The sequence below is a fragment of the Triticum dicoccoides genome, chromosome 7A (genome assembly GCF_002162155.2).
Source record: "Triticum dicoccoides isolate Atlit2015 ecotype Zavitan chromosome 7A, WEW_v2.0, whole genome shotgun sequence".
Lineage (NCBI taxonomy): Eukaryota > Viridiplantae > Streptophyta > Magnoliopsida > Poales > Poaceae > Triticum > Triticum dicoccoides.
Genome location: NC_041392.1, coordinates 439,643,988 through 439,661,556, shown reverse-complemented (window position 1 = coordinate 439,661,556; position 17,569 = coordinate 439,643,988). Strand labels below are relative to the sequence as shown.

The window sequence follows — 17,569 nt, the reverse complement described above, 5'->3', positions numbered from 1 at the left end:
TTCCACATATAGTGTTATGTCCATGGCTCACGCTCATATATTGCGTGAAGATTGAAAAAGTTTGAGAACATCAAAAGTATGAAACAATTGCTTGGCTTGTTATCGGGGTTGTGCATGATTAAATACTTTGTGTGATGAAGATAGAGCATATTCAGACTATATGATTTTGTACGGATAACTTTCTTTGGCCATGTTATTTTGAGAAGACATGATTGCTTTGTTAATATGCTTGAAGTATTATTATTTTTATGTCAATATTAAACTTTTATCTTGAGTCTTTTGGATATGAACATTCATGCCATAATAAAGAAAATTACATTGAGAATTATGCTAGGTAGCATTCCACATCAAAAATTCTGTTTTTATCATTTACCTACTCGAGGACGAGCAGGAATTAAGCTTGGGGATGCTTGATACGTCTCCAACGTATCTATAATTTTTGATTGTTCCATGCTATTATATTATCTGTTTTGGATGTTTAATGGGCTTTAATATAACTTTTTATATTATTTTTGGGACTAACCTACTAACCAAAGGCCCAGTGCAAATTGTTGTTTTTTGCCTATTTCAGTGTTCCGCAGAAAAGCAATATCGAACGGAATCCAAATGGAATGAAACCTTCGGAAGAGTTAATTTTGGAACAAACGTGATCCAGGAGACTTGGAGTCGACGTCAAGAAAGAAGCGAGGAGGCCACGAGGCAGGAGGGCGCGCCCAGGGGGTAGGCGTGCGCCCACCCTCATGGGCCCCTCGCAGCTCCACCTACCTACTTCTTCCTCCTATATATAGCCATATACCTTGAAAACATCTAGGAGCACCACGAAACCCTATTTCCACTGCCACAACCTTCTGTACCCGTGAGATCCCATCTTGGGGCCTTTTCCGGCGCTCCGCCAAAGGGGGAATCAATCACGGAGGGCTTCTACATCAACACCATAGCCTCTCCGATGATGTGTGAGTAGTTTACCGCAGACCTTCGGGTCCATAGTTATTAGCTAGATGGCTTTTTCTCTCTCTTTGGATCTCAATACAAAGTTCTCCTCGATTCTCTTGGAGATCTATTCGATGTAATTCTTTTTGCGGTGTGTTTGTCGAGATCCGGTGAATTGTGGGTTTATGATCAAGATTATCTATGAACAATATTTGATTCTCCTCTTAAATCTTTTATGCATGATTTAATATCTTTGCAAGTCTCTTCAAATTGTCAGTTTGGTTTGGCCTACTAGATTGATCTTTCTTGCAATGGGAGAAATGCTTAGCTTTGGGTTCAATCTTGTGGTGTCCTTTCCCAGTGACAGCAGGGGCAGCAAGGCACATATTGTATTGTTGCCATCGAGGATAAAAAGATGGGGTTTATATCATATTGCTTGAGTTTATCCCTCTACATCATGTCATCTTACCTAATGTGTTACTCTGTTCTTATGAACTTAATACTCTAAATGCATACTGGACAGCGGTCGATGTGTGGAGTAATAGTAGTAGATGTAGAATTGTTTCGGTCTACTTGTCGCGGACGTGATGCCTATATACATGATCATGCCTAGATATTCTCATAACTCTGCGCTTTTCTATCAACTGCTCGACAGTAATTTGTTCACCCACCATAGAATTTGCTATCTTGAGAGAAGCCACTAGTGAAACCTATGGCCCGCGGGTCTATCTTCCATTATATTATTCTTCCGTCAACAAGCCATTTCTATCGCCGTTTATTTTGCAATCTTTATTTTCCAATCTACACGACAAAAATACCAAAAACATTTATCTTATTATCTCTATCAGATCTCACTCTCATAAAGTGACCGTGAAGGGATTGACAACCCCTTTTATCGCGTTGGTTGCGAGGTTCTTGTTTGTTTGTGCAGGTACGAGGGACTTGCGTTTAATCTCCTACTGGATTGATACCTTGGTTCTCAAAAACTGAGGGAAATACTTACGCTACTTTGCTGCATCACCCTTTCCTCTTAAAGGGAAAACCAACACATGCTCAAGAGGTAGCAGAGATTAGGGAAGACGGAGCAACAAGGTGCCCACAAGTCATGGGAGCGCGCCTACCCCTGGGCGCGCCGACCTGGCTTGCAGGCCCCTTGTGGGTCTTCTAGTCCTCCCTCAAGGCTTCTAGGGTCTGTTATGTCCTAGAAAAAGTCACGGAAAAGTTTCGTCGTGTTTGTACTTCAGTAGGTATGGTTTTTCTACGAAACACAATACATACAAAAGACAGGAACTAGCACTGGGCACTAAGTTAATAGGTTAGTCTATAAAATAATATAAATGACATGTAAAGGATACAAAAGTGATAATATAATAGTATAGAATAATAAAAAAAACTATAGATATTGGAGACGTATCATTGCCCGACGCTCATATTTTCTCGAAGCTCATATTTGCCCGATCTTCTTCTCTAGCCAACCAAACTTGTTGATTTGCTAGCGATTGAGGGCGGAGACCTAGATCTACACTTCCAACAAAGGAAATTTACACCCCCATACTTTCTCTTGTGGATCTTGTTACTCTTGGGTGTTTGGGCACCCTAGAGGAAGAGGTCACCTCGGAGAAAAATTCCATTGTGGAGAAGCTCCATAGTGGTGTTGAGAGCCTCCATTAAGTTGTGGAGAGAACCCCAACCATGTTTGTAAAGGTCCCAGTTGTCGCCTTCAAGGGCACCACTAGTGGAATCGCAGCACCTTGCATTGTGCGAGTGCGTGAGGAGACTAGGGTGAGCCCTTGGGACGTTTGGGGAGCATTGTGCCCCCACACACCTCGCAAATGGACACATACCTCCCACAAAGGAGGAAACTTCAAAAACACATCCTCGTCTTCATCATCTACACATGTAGTTATTTTAGTTCTTTACTTTGTGAAAGTTCATATCTTGTGCTTACTCTTGCTTGCACTTTATTACTTGCGTTGCCTGTCATATAGGTTGTCCATCTAGTTGCATATCTAGACAACCTACTTTATTTGTTGAGCCTAAATTTGTAAAAGAGGTTAAACTTTTTTAGTCGCCTAATCACCCCCTCTAGTCGACCTTATCGATCCTTTCACCAAGCATCTAGAATCAATTCCAAAATTCCAGCAACACTCAACTTCTGCTAGTCAAGCTAAAGCAAATTATCGAGCTTTTGTACTTCGCCAGGCTGGTGATGGAGGCCCCCTTCAGATTTCTATGGCAAAAGGAGGTCGTGTCAATCAGCTTCTCTGACCTAGCAGCGCATCTCCAGTTTACCTCACCAAGGATTGTTGAGTGAAAGAACTCGACCACCAGGGAGGGGGGCCGACAAGCATGGGATATGTTCAAGTCACATTATCCTGACATCAACTTAGATCCTATAGTTTCCCATGATCCCAAAGGTCCAACAGCAAAATGGTGAAGACGGAGTCCTCCTTCCAGGTCATCCTCCATGGCTTCGGCTTCCTTGTCTTGGACAACAAGACTTTCCAAAGTATTCCTTCTACAAGCCCATGGGCCGGCATGATGGCCTAGGGCAGAAACTAACCTTGGGGGCCTTGGGCCGGCAACTAGAGGGGTCGGGAACCCTTGGGCCGTAACACCATCAGATTTTGAAGTGTTCAATCATGCTATGATCGCAAAATCATGATAGAGGTTGATTACGATGTCATAATTGTTTTGTGCAAGTATTTTCATGATAATGATTTTACGTCAGCCAAGAATAGGCGAGGATCATCAAATAGTTGGGAGGCCATTCTACATGGTATAGAGGCACTAAAATTGGGGTTGGTTTCAAGGGTAGGAGATGGATCTTCTATTTGGCTTTGGTTGGTCCATGGATTCCTTCTAACCATGGGTACAAGCATCTTGTGAAGCTTCCAAGTGCAGCTGTCAACCGAGTGGAAGAACTGATATATGAAGACAATGGGGAATGGAACATTAATATGATTAACTTGCACTTTTATTGAACCTGTTGTGAGTGTAATATGCAGAATCCTCCTCTGTTGTTCGCTGAGGACTTGTAGGCGTGGAATCTATAAATACATGGTAATTTCACGATAAGGTTTGTACATAGAGACTTGAGATCAAGCAAATGTTTACTCGAGCTCAGCATCAGCCAAGAAAATGCCCACAAGAAAAGGTGGAGACTTGAGGTCCCTCCTAACTTTTGGTGGAACATAATTCCTAACTTCATTCCTTGCCATGCAGTATTGAAATGAAAGCATATGGAGGTGATATATTTTTGTGAGAGTCATGGAAAGTATGAAACCACAATGCATGCAATTTAATTGTACTTGGGCTTGACCTTTTCAGGAAGAGATAAAAACTCTAACTAGGATTACAATTCCCAATCTCCACTTGTAGTCATGTTTCTTTGATTTAGTCGACGGAACTAAGTTCTTCTAGATGGATGCTTGCATTTGTCATTTTATGTGGTGCGTGGGCCATATGGACTGAGCGAAAGGCAAGAAGACATGGGGAGGCTAGGTGTACCATAGTACAAGCTCTCAAATGGGTTATTGATACGACGATGGACTTAGCCATGATAGGAAAAGAAAGTAAAATGAAGGCTCCAAAGAAAGCTAAATGGCCACCTCCTCATAATGGAATGATAAAGGTGAATGTCGATGCCTCACTCATGATAACACCAATCAGGGATGTACTGGGTTGATGATCTATGAAAAATTTGGTACTCTACTACGTGCACAAGCCCTTTGGTATGCATATGCAGCAAACCCTATGGCAATGGAAAGACAGGCGATTCGGGATGGGATGGTGTGACCCTTGTGAGAGGCTTCCACGGAGTTGTTGTTGAGAGCAATGCACAAGTAATCATAAAGTTGTTGAAGACAAAAAAAATTGATCGTACCGAGATCGCTGGTCTCTTCATGAGATTAGAGAGCTAAGTGGACACTTTGAGAAATTTAGGCTGATTTTCGTATGAAGAGGCACTAATGAGGCGGCTTAATTATTGCAAAGCAAGCAACAAGTTTTAGGAGGAACATTCATGGTTTAATTACATTCTTGTATTCCTCACTAACACGTTGCATCATGATGTATGCCCAATTAAGTAAGCAATAAAGCTCTTTTACTCGGAAAAAAGATCCATGTCCACGTCCACTCTCACCAGTGGTCAACGAATCCGGAATTAAATGAGGACGATTAGGCGATCTGTCAATTATCAAAGCATGTTCTTATTTTGACCAGTAATCTTATGGATCGGTACTTGCTTGAACCATCTAAATGGAAATTTTTGTTTTTTTGTAACAAAAGAAACTTGGCTGGTTTTCTCCTGATGTGAGGTGGTAGGAGACTGCTAAATAGATGGTGAGGGTGGGTCAATAAGTCAAAATAGACAACATAGGAGGCTCCAAACTACAAGCGAGCATGAAGAAGCATAGAGCATTAAGCTAAGCAAGGCTCTTTCATGATCACCAAGCATTGGTACAGATTGATGATGACAGCGTCATGGACAAATGCTACCTCGGATATGGTGAGCGGTGGAGTCTCATGCTTGAGCTTTCAGGAAGCAACCGCCTAAACTAAGGAAATGCACACAACTACACCCATACCACTCGCCTAATGATTTCATGGCCAATATGGCACATGGGCCAATGACCCCATCCTGCCACATCACCCTAGCATGTGACCTCTTCATGTTGTTAAGTTGTAAATTGAAACATTAATTAATGCTCCCAAACTTAGTAAATAAATTATGGCATAAAGCATATAACACTTATAGAAAGAGAATAACAAAATGATAATGACAAAGGAAAATTATATGTATGCATTGTATGATCATCTTGATAGCTTTATTATGACATCTTGACCATATAGGTTGTTAGAGCATCTACAACACAACGCCTAAAAAGGGGCGCTAGGAATCCTGGTCTCTCTTGTTGCGTCGACACAAAAAGTTGAGTTGAGCGCCCCTTAGTTTTTTTGCCTTACGCAATGCAAAGGGAAGGTTGTAGTTAGCGTCTTCGTTATGACCTTTCTTTTTTGGGGGGAGGGGCAGAGGTAGCTCATTTCTAGTTTATTTGGATGTTTATCTTGTTTGCATGTTTCCTACTTAAGTGTTGAGCATTGTAAATCAGTGACGGAGCCAAGACACGGTCCCCTTGGCCACAACCCGAGCTGTGAAACCCTCGCACAAAGTATATTTTACATCATAGCGCATTGCAGATGACTGTAGCATTAAAGCGGACACAAGGCCTAGTGCTATCCTCGCTCCTCCTCTATTGTAAATGTCGGTATGTGAGCAGTGTGCGACACGTTTGCTATGCTCTTAATTTTAGTAAGCCAAAAATTGTGATGGGTGACGTTTCTTCACCATTCAATTCATCCATGGCAACTACTAAGTATACAAAAAATGTTGTCCCATAACATGGGACAAAAGAGATTGCCTTATCCGCCGAACACCAGTATGTTCTTTTTTGTTCTCAACCATATGTAGAATTAAAGAAAAGGAAACCTTTTCTATCAATGAACGGTTGCCTCATATCTCAACAAAATTGGACGGTTCCTTTTGTATGAAACCTTCCTCCACTCATCATGACTCCAATAACATGTTGCCTTACCGCCCATAAAATATGAAAAACATGTGCGTCCATGTCCAAACTAAGACACATTATCTTTCGTGACAAGTGGTGCCTAGCAGCCACCTTGATTCACAAGGAGTCAATTAGAATCATCAATGCCATTTGGGTGTAACCTCATGGTCCTTGATTTGCATGATTTCCAAAACAATGTAATATCATGCCATTCTGAGTACTACATGTTTTAAAATTATGTTTCATTGATCGAAGAAAATCTGAACAAATATTTTCATAAGGGAGACGTCATAATATTTTGTATCAAATGTAAGGGGGGGGGGGATCTGCTACAAATAAAACAACCCATATATAGCCCTTTCACTGAGAAGTATCCTCAAACTTTATTATTTACATGGCTAAAACTTATTAATATTCACGTTCACGGAAACCATCAATCAATAGTCTGGTTAAATGGTGGTTATAGCTTAGGCATTTCACCTAATGAATGGGCCATCAATCTTGTACCCATTAATTTAAGGGGTTTTACTGTGCAAAGTAAATAGACAAATGCAAAAAGTCCATATAATATACTCCATATTAATATTATATTATGACATTTTGATTCCTATACAAATTAAAATTATATTTGATTGCTTAAAGAAAAAAAATACAATGTTCACAAAAGGGTAGAGTCGAATGTTGTGTACCTAATGTAGGGATAGAAAATGCTCCTGCAAATAAACGCTCTAGCTCTCATCCTTTCAATGAGAAATCAACTCAAAATTTAAAATCTAGGTAGCTAATCTTATCAATATTCTGGTCAAGGAACCGATGAGTAGACTACCTAAATGATGGTAACTAAATAGGTGATCCGAGTTAATCTATACTTTTTAATATGAGAACAATGCCAACTTAGCATGCAATCTTGTATGAAAAATACCATCTCTTCTTTTTTTTGCGGGGGAAGAAAAAGACCATTTCAATATGCAACTATACATGGAAAAAATGCTAGTTTTATTCAAAAATATTTTACAACTATATAGTAATGTAATGCAGTATTTTATATGTATTTTTAGTTATGGTTCTCGTATCATTAATACAAATATCATGTTACCAAAGCAAGTTGAAATATATTGCAACCGATTCCCGCAGTGGAGTACTCCCTCCGTTCCTACATATATGTCTTTCTATAGATTTCAACAAGTGACTACATACGAAACAAAATGAGTGAATCTATACTCTAAAATATGTTTACATACATCCATATGTTGCAATCCATTTGAAATGTCTAAAAAGACTTATAATTAGGAACGGAGGGAATACATTCTAATTTTGCCTAATAAATGGACCACCAATCTCATATATACATTAGTGTAAGAGATCTTATTGTAGTAATAAAAGAAATCAACGGATACAAAGAATCCACATCATATACTCCATATCACTGGACTATTCAATCTTATACAGATACGCATCCATACCAGTAGTATTTATTTTGAAAATCATCCATATTAATATGAACAATCTGTATTTAACCACCAAATAAAATCCAGGCTGTACAATATCTTCTTTTTTTTAGGGGTAGGCTGTACAATATCTGGTGGCATGTCTTGACTGCGAAGGTGAAGACTTCCAGCAAAATCCAAATATCACCGCCAGCACATAAAAGGTTGTTTTTTTTTGTACAGATAAGGAAAATCCAGGAAAATTCCCAGCTCATCTCTCGCCGTATACTGCTTACACGCTTGCCTCTCCCTCGCGGACGATAAATACACGACGCACCACCAGAGGAGAAAAAGAAAAAGACGGATCAAATCAATCAACCAGATATAATAGATTAAAAAATAAAAATCCACAACCCTAGCCTGCCTGCCATGACGCGGGACGGCGTGCCACCGGCGGCGCCTGCCGGCGGCGGTGCGGGGGACGGGCCGAGGCGGTGCTCGCAGTGCGGGCACCACGGGCACAACTCCCGCACATGCACGGCGCGCCCCGTGAAGCTCTTCGGCGTGCGCATCGGCGACAAGCCAATCAGGAAGAGCGTCAGCATGGACAACCTCGCGCAGCTCGCGGAGGGTAGCGGCGGTGCCAGGGCCGAGGGGTACGGCTCCGAGGGCGACGACGACAAACCCCACAGGAAGCGAGGTGGGCTTTTTATTTTCCTTCTCTCCCCTGTTTTAGCCTACGGGGAGATGAGATTCTTTGTTTTGTTGCATGTGTATGGAGGTTTAGTCTCTGTTCTGTAAAAAAAATGTGTTCTGATCACCCCTGTGATGTTCTTTACGTAGTTAAGATGATTGTTTGTTGTAGTGTGCAAATATGTGGTTTTGTTGTGAAGGTGCAGTTTTGCTGTTGGCTTTTAAGATGGCAAGTGAGAAAGTTTTGATTTTACTGTGCCGATCGAAGTAGTTTTCTGAAACTTTGCGGAAAGTACTGCTTTTAATCTGGTAGGTTCGGTGTTAGTTGGGATTTTTGTTCGGTTTACGATGCCTAGTGGTGTGCAAAATTAGCAAACTACTCCAACTTAATACTTGGTTGAGACCTGTTTTAGTGTTTAGTTCATCACTTTGTCCCATTACTGACAGATTTGGGGGTTTACTGGTGGTGAGCGGTGCTTGTGACTGCTTCTTGTCATCAGAATTTACTCCCTCCGTCCCACAATATAAGATCGTTTTTCAAGCTATGTTAGATGGAGGGGGTACTTTTTTTTTTTGAAACGAATCTGAAGTTGTGCTTCTATTCCGCTGTTACCATTCAAGCTTGTGGCCTTGTCACTTAATTGGCTAAATGATTTTATTGCAACCCAGAAATAATATTCATTACAGTCACCAATATCATTAACTAGGTTACACTCACACTCCATATTTTGTACATGGTTTGCATTCTTTTAATGTGTAATGGTATACAGTACTGTTATAAATTTCCATGCAACTTCATGCTTGTTCTTTATTATGATTTAAAAATTTGATTGAATATGTCGAATTTGCATTGAAGAATGCCATTTATTTTGTTGGGTGACAGGTGAGTCATGGTCAGAAGAGGAGCACAAAAAATTTCTACTTGGATTGAACAAATTAGGAAAAGGTGATTGGCGTGGCATATCCCGTAATTATGTTGTCTCGAGGACACCTACTCAAGTTGCTAGCCATGCTCAGAAGTATTTCATTCGCCAAACAAATGTTAATAGGAGAAAGAGAAGATCAAGCCTCTTCGATATGGTTATTGAGGATGTGAGCATCTCTCCCTACCTTTCTATTTCTCTGCATGTAGTGTTGAGGTGCAACCAGGTTTAGCTGATTGCACTTAGGCAAACATGTCGCGATGCATTCTTAAGATTGGTGCTTATTCTTTTCCTCTTTGTTCCTGTTGCCTTAGTAAGTTCTCGTATACTCCGTTCCGAATTACTTGTCGCATGTATGGTTGTATCTAGATGTATTTTAGTTCTAGATACATCCATTTCTGCGACAAGTAATTTGGAACGGAGGGAGTAGCTGTTAGCATAGAATCACCCTGTTATATGAAGTGAATAAGACATCTCAAACATAATTGTTTTTTAAATATTTATTGCTTGTCCCCCAGTGTACCAATTGCTTATGATTGTTTTATGGTTTTTAATCAGCCTGGTGACCAGCCACTCTCCCGTTCATCGTCACAAGAGATGCCGCTCTCCCGTTCATCTTCACAAGATGTAGAAGAGTTCGTAGATGATCTACGGCCTGTTACTGCTCCTGTGACACCACCCGCTCCTATGCCCGTGATAACATCTGTTTCTGTCCCACCACCAGTGCCAGTAATGGCACCACCTGCTCCTGTGCCTATGCTAACATATGCATCAGCCCCATCGCCAGTTCTAGCAATGGCACATCAACCTCAGGGCAATGAATCGGCTGGTTCAAGTTCAATTGCTGGAGAAGCAGGGATGGTGATGCCACAAGTGATGCCCCCATATGGTTATCCTCCTCCAATGATGATTCCTGCACCTCACTATGTCCAAGCAGTTTTTCCGTATCCATACTATGGCTATGCTCCAATGTTCTATGGGCCACCAGTCTCTATGCAAGCATCATCACCAGTTACAGTACAAGCATCACATGAGCCTGTCAGGCCTGTTGCTGTCCACTCAGCTCCCCCGGTAAATGTTGAAGACCTGTACAACATGTCCAAACTCAACCTGAAGGGTGACTCAAGTACCAGCGGTGTTGCGCCTAACTTGGCGTTGCCTCCAAATCCAAACGGGAGACCAGAGAGGCAATCTGCTTTCCATGGAAAAGGGGCTGAGAATGGCTCATCGAACGGACTAATCCCGACAAAATGATTCTGTGGCTAGACCTTTAATGTGTATGTAAACCTTAGCTATTTATTATAGTAAAATCATGATATAGCTTTCTTGGTCATGTTCCGTGAGTAAATTTACTGTTAGTCTGTCATCAAGGTTGCATTTGTGTTTTGCCCTATTGATTTTCCCAAATTCACATCGATTCTCATACAGGACAGAGTTGGATAGTTGCACTTACGTTTCTGCACATAATTTTTGCGCCTTCCTGAGTATAATAAATCTCACAGGTTACCTCTATAACAGAAGTAGTATCAGGACCACTCTTTCATGTGGTTGAGGTAGGATTGAGCTATCTTGATCAGAGAAAAGATCATGTTATGTATTGTTTCTTCAGAGTTCAGAGTGCATTCAGTACAACCTGTTAGAGTGTATGTATTTCCCTGTAATACAGCGTATGGAGCACGACCCATGGTCAGTGCACGCGCGTGAGTCAGTGGGCATGTAGCCAGCCCACATCCCTGCATGTAGTGGCACACGATAATGCAAGCGTGTGTTGAATCCCATAGCAAACCTCTCCTCTTCATGGTATAGATACCGCCGACCGGATCAATTCCCTTGCTCCGGCCACCGATCCCGCTTCCGCCACTATGGGCGACCCTGATTCCCCCCTATCTACTACTCCCTCCGTTCTAAAATAGATGACCCAACTTTATACTAAAGTTAGTATAAAGTTGAGTCATCTATTTTGGAACGGAGGGAGTACCTCTGACGGCCCCGGCGCTTCTGATGTTGTTGGGTCGCCTCCACCACCTCCTGCTCTCCTTCCGGCCGCCCCTGTCTCCATTGTCACGGCTGGCTCTGTTGCTGCCCGGCCTGCGGCCCTGCCGCCCGTGGTCACCGTCGCTTCGTGACCATCGACATTCGCCGTCACGTTCCTGTCACCCTTGACTTGCTCGCCGGCAACTACGCACAGTGGCGCCGCCACTTCGACACTGCAATCGGGATATTCGGCCTCCGCGATCATGTGGACGCCGCTGCCGTCCCGCGCTTCGACGACCCCGACTGGGCGATGGCGGACCACGCCGTTGTCCACTGGCTCAACACCACTGCCGCGCCTGATCTATTGGACGCCGTGATGGCGCAGGAGGACACCGCCCTCACCGTCTGGACGGCCATCAGCGGCATCTTCCGGGACAACCAACTTGCCCGGGCCGTCTACATCGACGCTGAGTACCACGCCATGGTGCAAGGCGATCCGACGATCATGCAGTACTGCACCAAGTTGAAGGCATACGCTGATCAGCTCCGCGATCTCGGCCAGCCGGTGTCGGAGTCGCGGCAGGTCTTCCACCTCTTGCGCGGGCTCAACCGCCAGTACCACGACGCCATCCCGCACATCACGTCGCAGTCGCCGCTGCCCTCGCTTCTCCAGACGCGCTCCTTTCTTCTTCTCTAAGAGCACCGGGCCGAGCAGACAGCAGGCCTCCAGGGCGCGCACGTGCTCTTCGTTGGGTGTGGCGCCACGCCGCCCTCTCCCTCACCACCTGCCGCGCCCCCTGCCGTGCCTGATGTCACCGGCGGCGGGCGTGCGCGCGGTGGGCGTGGGCGTCGTCGCGGCCACGGCAACGGCAGCGCACCACCACCGTCCGCCCCTCCCCGCGTTCCTGGCCTGCCTGCTCCCGCGCCTGGCACCAACTCGTGGACCGGTCTTGTCCAGGCGTGGCCGATGCCATGGCGCGCTCCGGGCTCTGGTGTTCTTGGGCCTCGCCCTGGGACTCCGCCTCAACAGGCGATGTACGATGCTCCGTCTCCAGCTGCTCCTGGCGCGTACGGCTACGGCAACGTACCCCCGTACGGCTACGGGTCGCCACCAGCCTACGCCACCCCTCCCGGAGCGCCGCCGCATCAACAGCCCCTGGACATGACTTCCCTTCAGGCCGCGCTTCACAGCGCCATCGCAGGGCCGTCGTCCTCTGGGAGCGCTCCCGAGTGGTACATGGACTCCGGCGCGGCATCGCACATGACCAACTCCCCCGGTACTCTCCACACTCTTCTCGCGTCTACTCCCTCCTCTCACATTATAGTTTGTAGCGGCGAGCATCTTCCCATCACACACACAAGCACCGGCTTACTCATCTCCGGTACCTCGCCCATCCAACTATGCAACATACTTGTCTCTCCCTCCTTGATCAAAAATCTCCTTTCCGTTCGTCAAATCTGTTGTGACAATCCCGTTTCGGTTGAATTTGACTTATTTGGCTTCTCTGCCAAATTTTCACAATTTAGGCATTCGTACGCATATGATAAATCCAAATGAAAAGAAACCTTGCACATAGATTATTACCAAATAAGTCACATAGTTTTTACATCACAATAAATAAAAATCTCATAGTTTACAATTAAATGTATTTAAAATTGTACTAACTAGGAGTCCACATATAGTCAACCAAATTATTTTGAAGTTGAATGTGAGTCGTCCAATCACGCATTTCTTGATTAAATTGGGTAAACTGTGCAAACATTGTCACTCCATGCCCAGGCTCAACATTTTCACGCTGAAAATTCCCACCCTTGGTCGAGGAGGCTGTCATCACGCGCATCCTCTACGATCATGTTGTACATGACAACCCAAGCAATCATCACCTTCCACATCTTCCGGGTGCTCCATGTTCTAGCAGGGTGTCGAACAATAGCCCATCAAGATTGGAGCACACCAAAAGCAGGCTCTCTTGTTCTTGGGCAAACCTAGCCCTCTTCTCTCCTACCGGCTCAGAAATTGTCTTCACAATAGTCGACCACTGAGGATAGATGACATCAGCTAGGTAGTATCCCTTGTTGTATTGGTGGCCATTGACCTCAAAGTTGACATCTGGGAAGTTCCCTTCAGAAAGCCTTGCGAACACCGAAGACCGCTGAAGCACGTCGATGTCATTGTGAGAGCCTGACATGCTTCAAGTATGACCGTGCAAGCTTTAACATGCCCCTTATATTGCCCTTGTCAAGCAAATGGACGGTTCTACCACTCTCAGTGCATACAGTCTATGCTACCAATCATCCACGGAAAGCTCCTCGATTCATTGACCGCCAACAAACTGGGCAGTATCTGTGACACCCCCGATTTGACCGTACACTAATCATACACGTAAATATGTACGATCAAGATCAAGGACTCACGGGAAGATATCACAACACAACTCTAGACACAAATTAAAATAATACAAGCTTTATATTACAAGCCAGGGGCCTCGAGGGCTCGAATACATAAGCTCGAAAACAAAAGAGTCAGCGGAAGCAACATTATCTGAGTACAAATATGAGCTAAACAAGTTTGCCTTAAGAAGGCTAGCACAAAAGCAACAACGATCGAAAAGGCAAGGCCTCCTGCCTTGGAGCCTCCTAACTACTCCACGTCGTCAGCGGCCGTCACGTAGTAGTTGGCACCCTCTGGGTAGAAGTAATCATCAGTAGTGTCGTCTGGCTCCTGGGATCCGTCATCTGGTCGCAACAATCGGGTATGGGGGAAAAAGAGGTAGCAAAGCAACCGTGAGTACTCATCCAAAGTACTCGCAAGACTTACATCAGATCTAAACTAAGTATGCATCTGTATCAAATGAATGGGTTGTATCTGTGGACTAAACTGCAGAATGCCAGAAGAGAAGGGGAAAGCCTAGCCTATCGAAGAATAGCATCTTCAAGCATCTTGCATCATATAGAAGAGTACAGATCAACATAATGTAAAGTAGTAGTAGTGTTATCAACCTCGGCCAGAGATCCTTTCTCGACTCCCTGCGAGAAAGCAATCCCAGAGCCATACTATACATTTCTCATAACCATTTCTCATCTCAAGTATCCAGTTCTAGTTGTATCGATCGGGATACAACTCCAAGTGTCTGTTACCGCAGGACAGGCTATTGATAGATGTTTTCTTCCCTGCAGGGGTGCACCAACTTACCCACCACGCTCGATTAACTCCGTCCGGACACACTTTCCTGGGTCATGCCTGATGACGGTGTCCTGGACTAGGGGGTACTCAACACGTCATCTCCCGATCTGATAGATTGGGTCGAGGACCCCCGTGGCCGTATACTCATGGGCCAGTTCGGACAACTGCCGCATACAAGGAAGATTCCACAAGACTTGGCGATCAAGACAAGGACTTCTCCCCACCAGCGTATTCGTCTAGGACTCTTGTTAACCTAGGCCTCTGGTGCATTATATAAACCAGGGCCAGGCTAGTCGATAGATCATATATACATACAATCATACCGTAGGCTAGCTTCTAGGGTTTAGCCTCCTTGATCTCGTGGTAGATCTACTCTTGTACTACCCATATCATCAATATTAATCAAGTAGGACGTAGGGTTTTACCTCCCTCAAGAGGGCCCGAACCTGGGTAAAACTTCGTGTCCCCTGCCTCCTGTTACCATCGATCCAAGACGCACATATCAGGACCCCCTACCCGAGATCCGCCGGTTTTGACACCAACATTGGTGCTTTCATTGAGAGTTCCGCTGTGTGATCGACAAAAGGATCGATGGCTCACCTACAGATCAACTGCAACTTCGGCATCTTCGTCACCAGCTCGACTGGTCACCTTGGTTTGACCAAGAACTGCGCCCCGTGTTCGGATCACCATATCCAGACGGGGGCCTTCATCGAACATCAACTTTGATCTCTATCAAGATCATGGAGAAATCATCCATGGAGCTCGAGGGCTCAACGTCAACATTGCCCTCAAGCGACCGTGCTGTTTTTCTGGACAACAAACTCATATCTGCCGCCACCACCTCCTTGAGTATCGCTTTGACGATTGCTTTGGTGGAATTGTGCGGAATTGAGTCTACAACAACCCTGGAAAATTTCGTCGAGTTCCGATGGAGGAATCTCTGGCAATCCACGATATACCGGAGCCCTGTCAAATCTGGACGGGAATTTGGATGAGTTTAGGGTGTGGTGTCCAGCTTCTAGCTCGGACGTCCTTTGGAAGATCCAACCGTTGATCGGCTGCAGAATTCCTATATCTACCACCTCTCAAAATTTCAGCTCGATCCGACCGTCCAAACTCCGGGAACCTTCCGATTAGTGCATCACTTTTCGGATCTGTTTTCTGTGCGGAAACGAATCCGACCCGAGTTCATCTTTTTTATGAACAGGATTTCGGACATCCCTTTTGAAGGAGGTTTTGTATGGGGTATTGTGTTTTATTGCCGAACACATCCCACTAACTTTAAGATCTTTTGAACATGATCTTCAACATCATGCTGGTGTCAAACTAGTCCGGCAATATTACTCCATGGCTACCGACCTGCGCTAGACACGTCGTCACTTTGTTGAGCCGAGCTCAACTTCTTCGGATCATCATCTCGGCAAGACGAACAAGAGTCCGGCATCGCGAAGGATAAATCATCACCAACATCGCCGCCCCACGGATTACACGGAGCGGGCATACCGGCATCGCCGCACGGTCGCTTCATCAAGACGGCATCGACCACATCACGACCTGCATCGACAGGGCCGCACTATTGCTTCTTCAAGCTGGTGTCCATCACACCGACCTACTTTGACATTTCGGCTGGACCGGGGGCTTCGCCATCTTTTTATCAACCTACTCCGGACGCTTCGGCGTCACTAGCCGACCAGCTCCGTCACGTTAGCTGGGCCGAGGGCTTTGCCTCGGCGAGTCAACCTTTACCAGCATTGCCATGCCGTCGTTTTATCGCCCATCAGACAATGGGTGTGCGGAGCGAGTCCCAATTTTGGGAATCATCTTCCTTCGGATTGCTACAACAAATAAACCAGGTGCTATTAATCCTAGTATTTTTTGCTTGTTTGGGTTCATTTTTCCCAAGGAATTATTACTCTGGTTTGTCCATGATATGTACACAGGTCTATCAAATAGTGACCGCATTAACGATGGTCGCGTGGTGGTTCGATCAATTTCTGTACATAGTCCGGCGAACGCCGCATCCGGAGCTCGGACCGACCTGTGAATTCAGGCTTTGCCACGCCTTTATTACATCACGCCGACGCCCTGCATCGACATTGACTTCGGCGCCAGACCATATTTCTTTTATTACTCACTTTGCATAAATTATTTATTATGAACGTTTTTTAATTATCATTATTACTATTATCTCCGGTTGGCACTATTTTTTGTGCACAGGAAAATGATCCGGGGACTTCGGTGTCACTCTGCCGGTCTGCATTGACCGTGCTATGTCACCACTTCGGCGTGTCGAGCTCTCCGCTCCGCCACCTCGGGACCAGCTTGGGGGATGGAACCTTGGCCCGCATCAAGCTCGGACCGCGTCATCAATATCGAACACATTAACCAGCTAAGTCGCTTTCATGCTCAAAGCTTTAATTTCTAACTTGTGCCCGATTCGACCAAGCATTATACTTTTTTGGAAAAAAGTTGCCTGTAAAAAATTTCCTTGTCCAAACTTTGTTTGTGACGCATAAATTCAAATACCCCGTTTACTTGGGGGCTTCCTTTATGAAGTTTTTCCTGTTGCATATGATTATACTTGTACGGCTTCGTTCCTTGTTCGTGTATTACGCCACAATATGCACCATATTGACTTAAGCGATTTGCATGCTGGGTTGCCTCGCTCCTGTGTTTACCCCTACGTTCCCGATTGTTCGGCTAGGGAGTAAAGGGAGCACCTCTGCGATTGTCACGATCGGGTCAACCGAGCCGGACCTCAGACTGGGTGAAGCCGAAAGCTAGCGCTCTTATAGTTTTCAATAATGGTCGGCACACAACGGAACTCATGAGTACAAAAAAATCTATTGCACAAGTCTCATAATA

General features: G+C 44.8%; 1 protein-coding gene across 1 annotated transcript; it reads left to right on the top strand.

Moving 5' to 3' along the window:
• The first annotated feature begins 8,284 nt into the window (after window positions 1–8,284).
• Window positions 8,285–10,954, top strand: LOC119331100 (transcription factor KUA1-like). Its single transcript, XM_037604278.1, has 3 exons — window positions 8,285–8,627; window positions 9,504–9,712; window positions 10,102–10,954. The coding sequence occupies exons 1-3, from the start codon at window positions 8,357–8,359 to the stop codon at window positions 10,795–10,797; spliced, it is 1,176 nt and encodes a 391-aa protein (XP_037460175.1). The 5' UTR covers window positions 8,285–8,356; the 3' UTR covers window positions 10,798–10,954.
• Window positions 10,955–17,569: the final 6,615 nt, after the last annotated feature.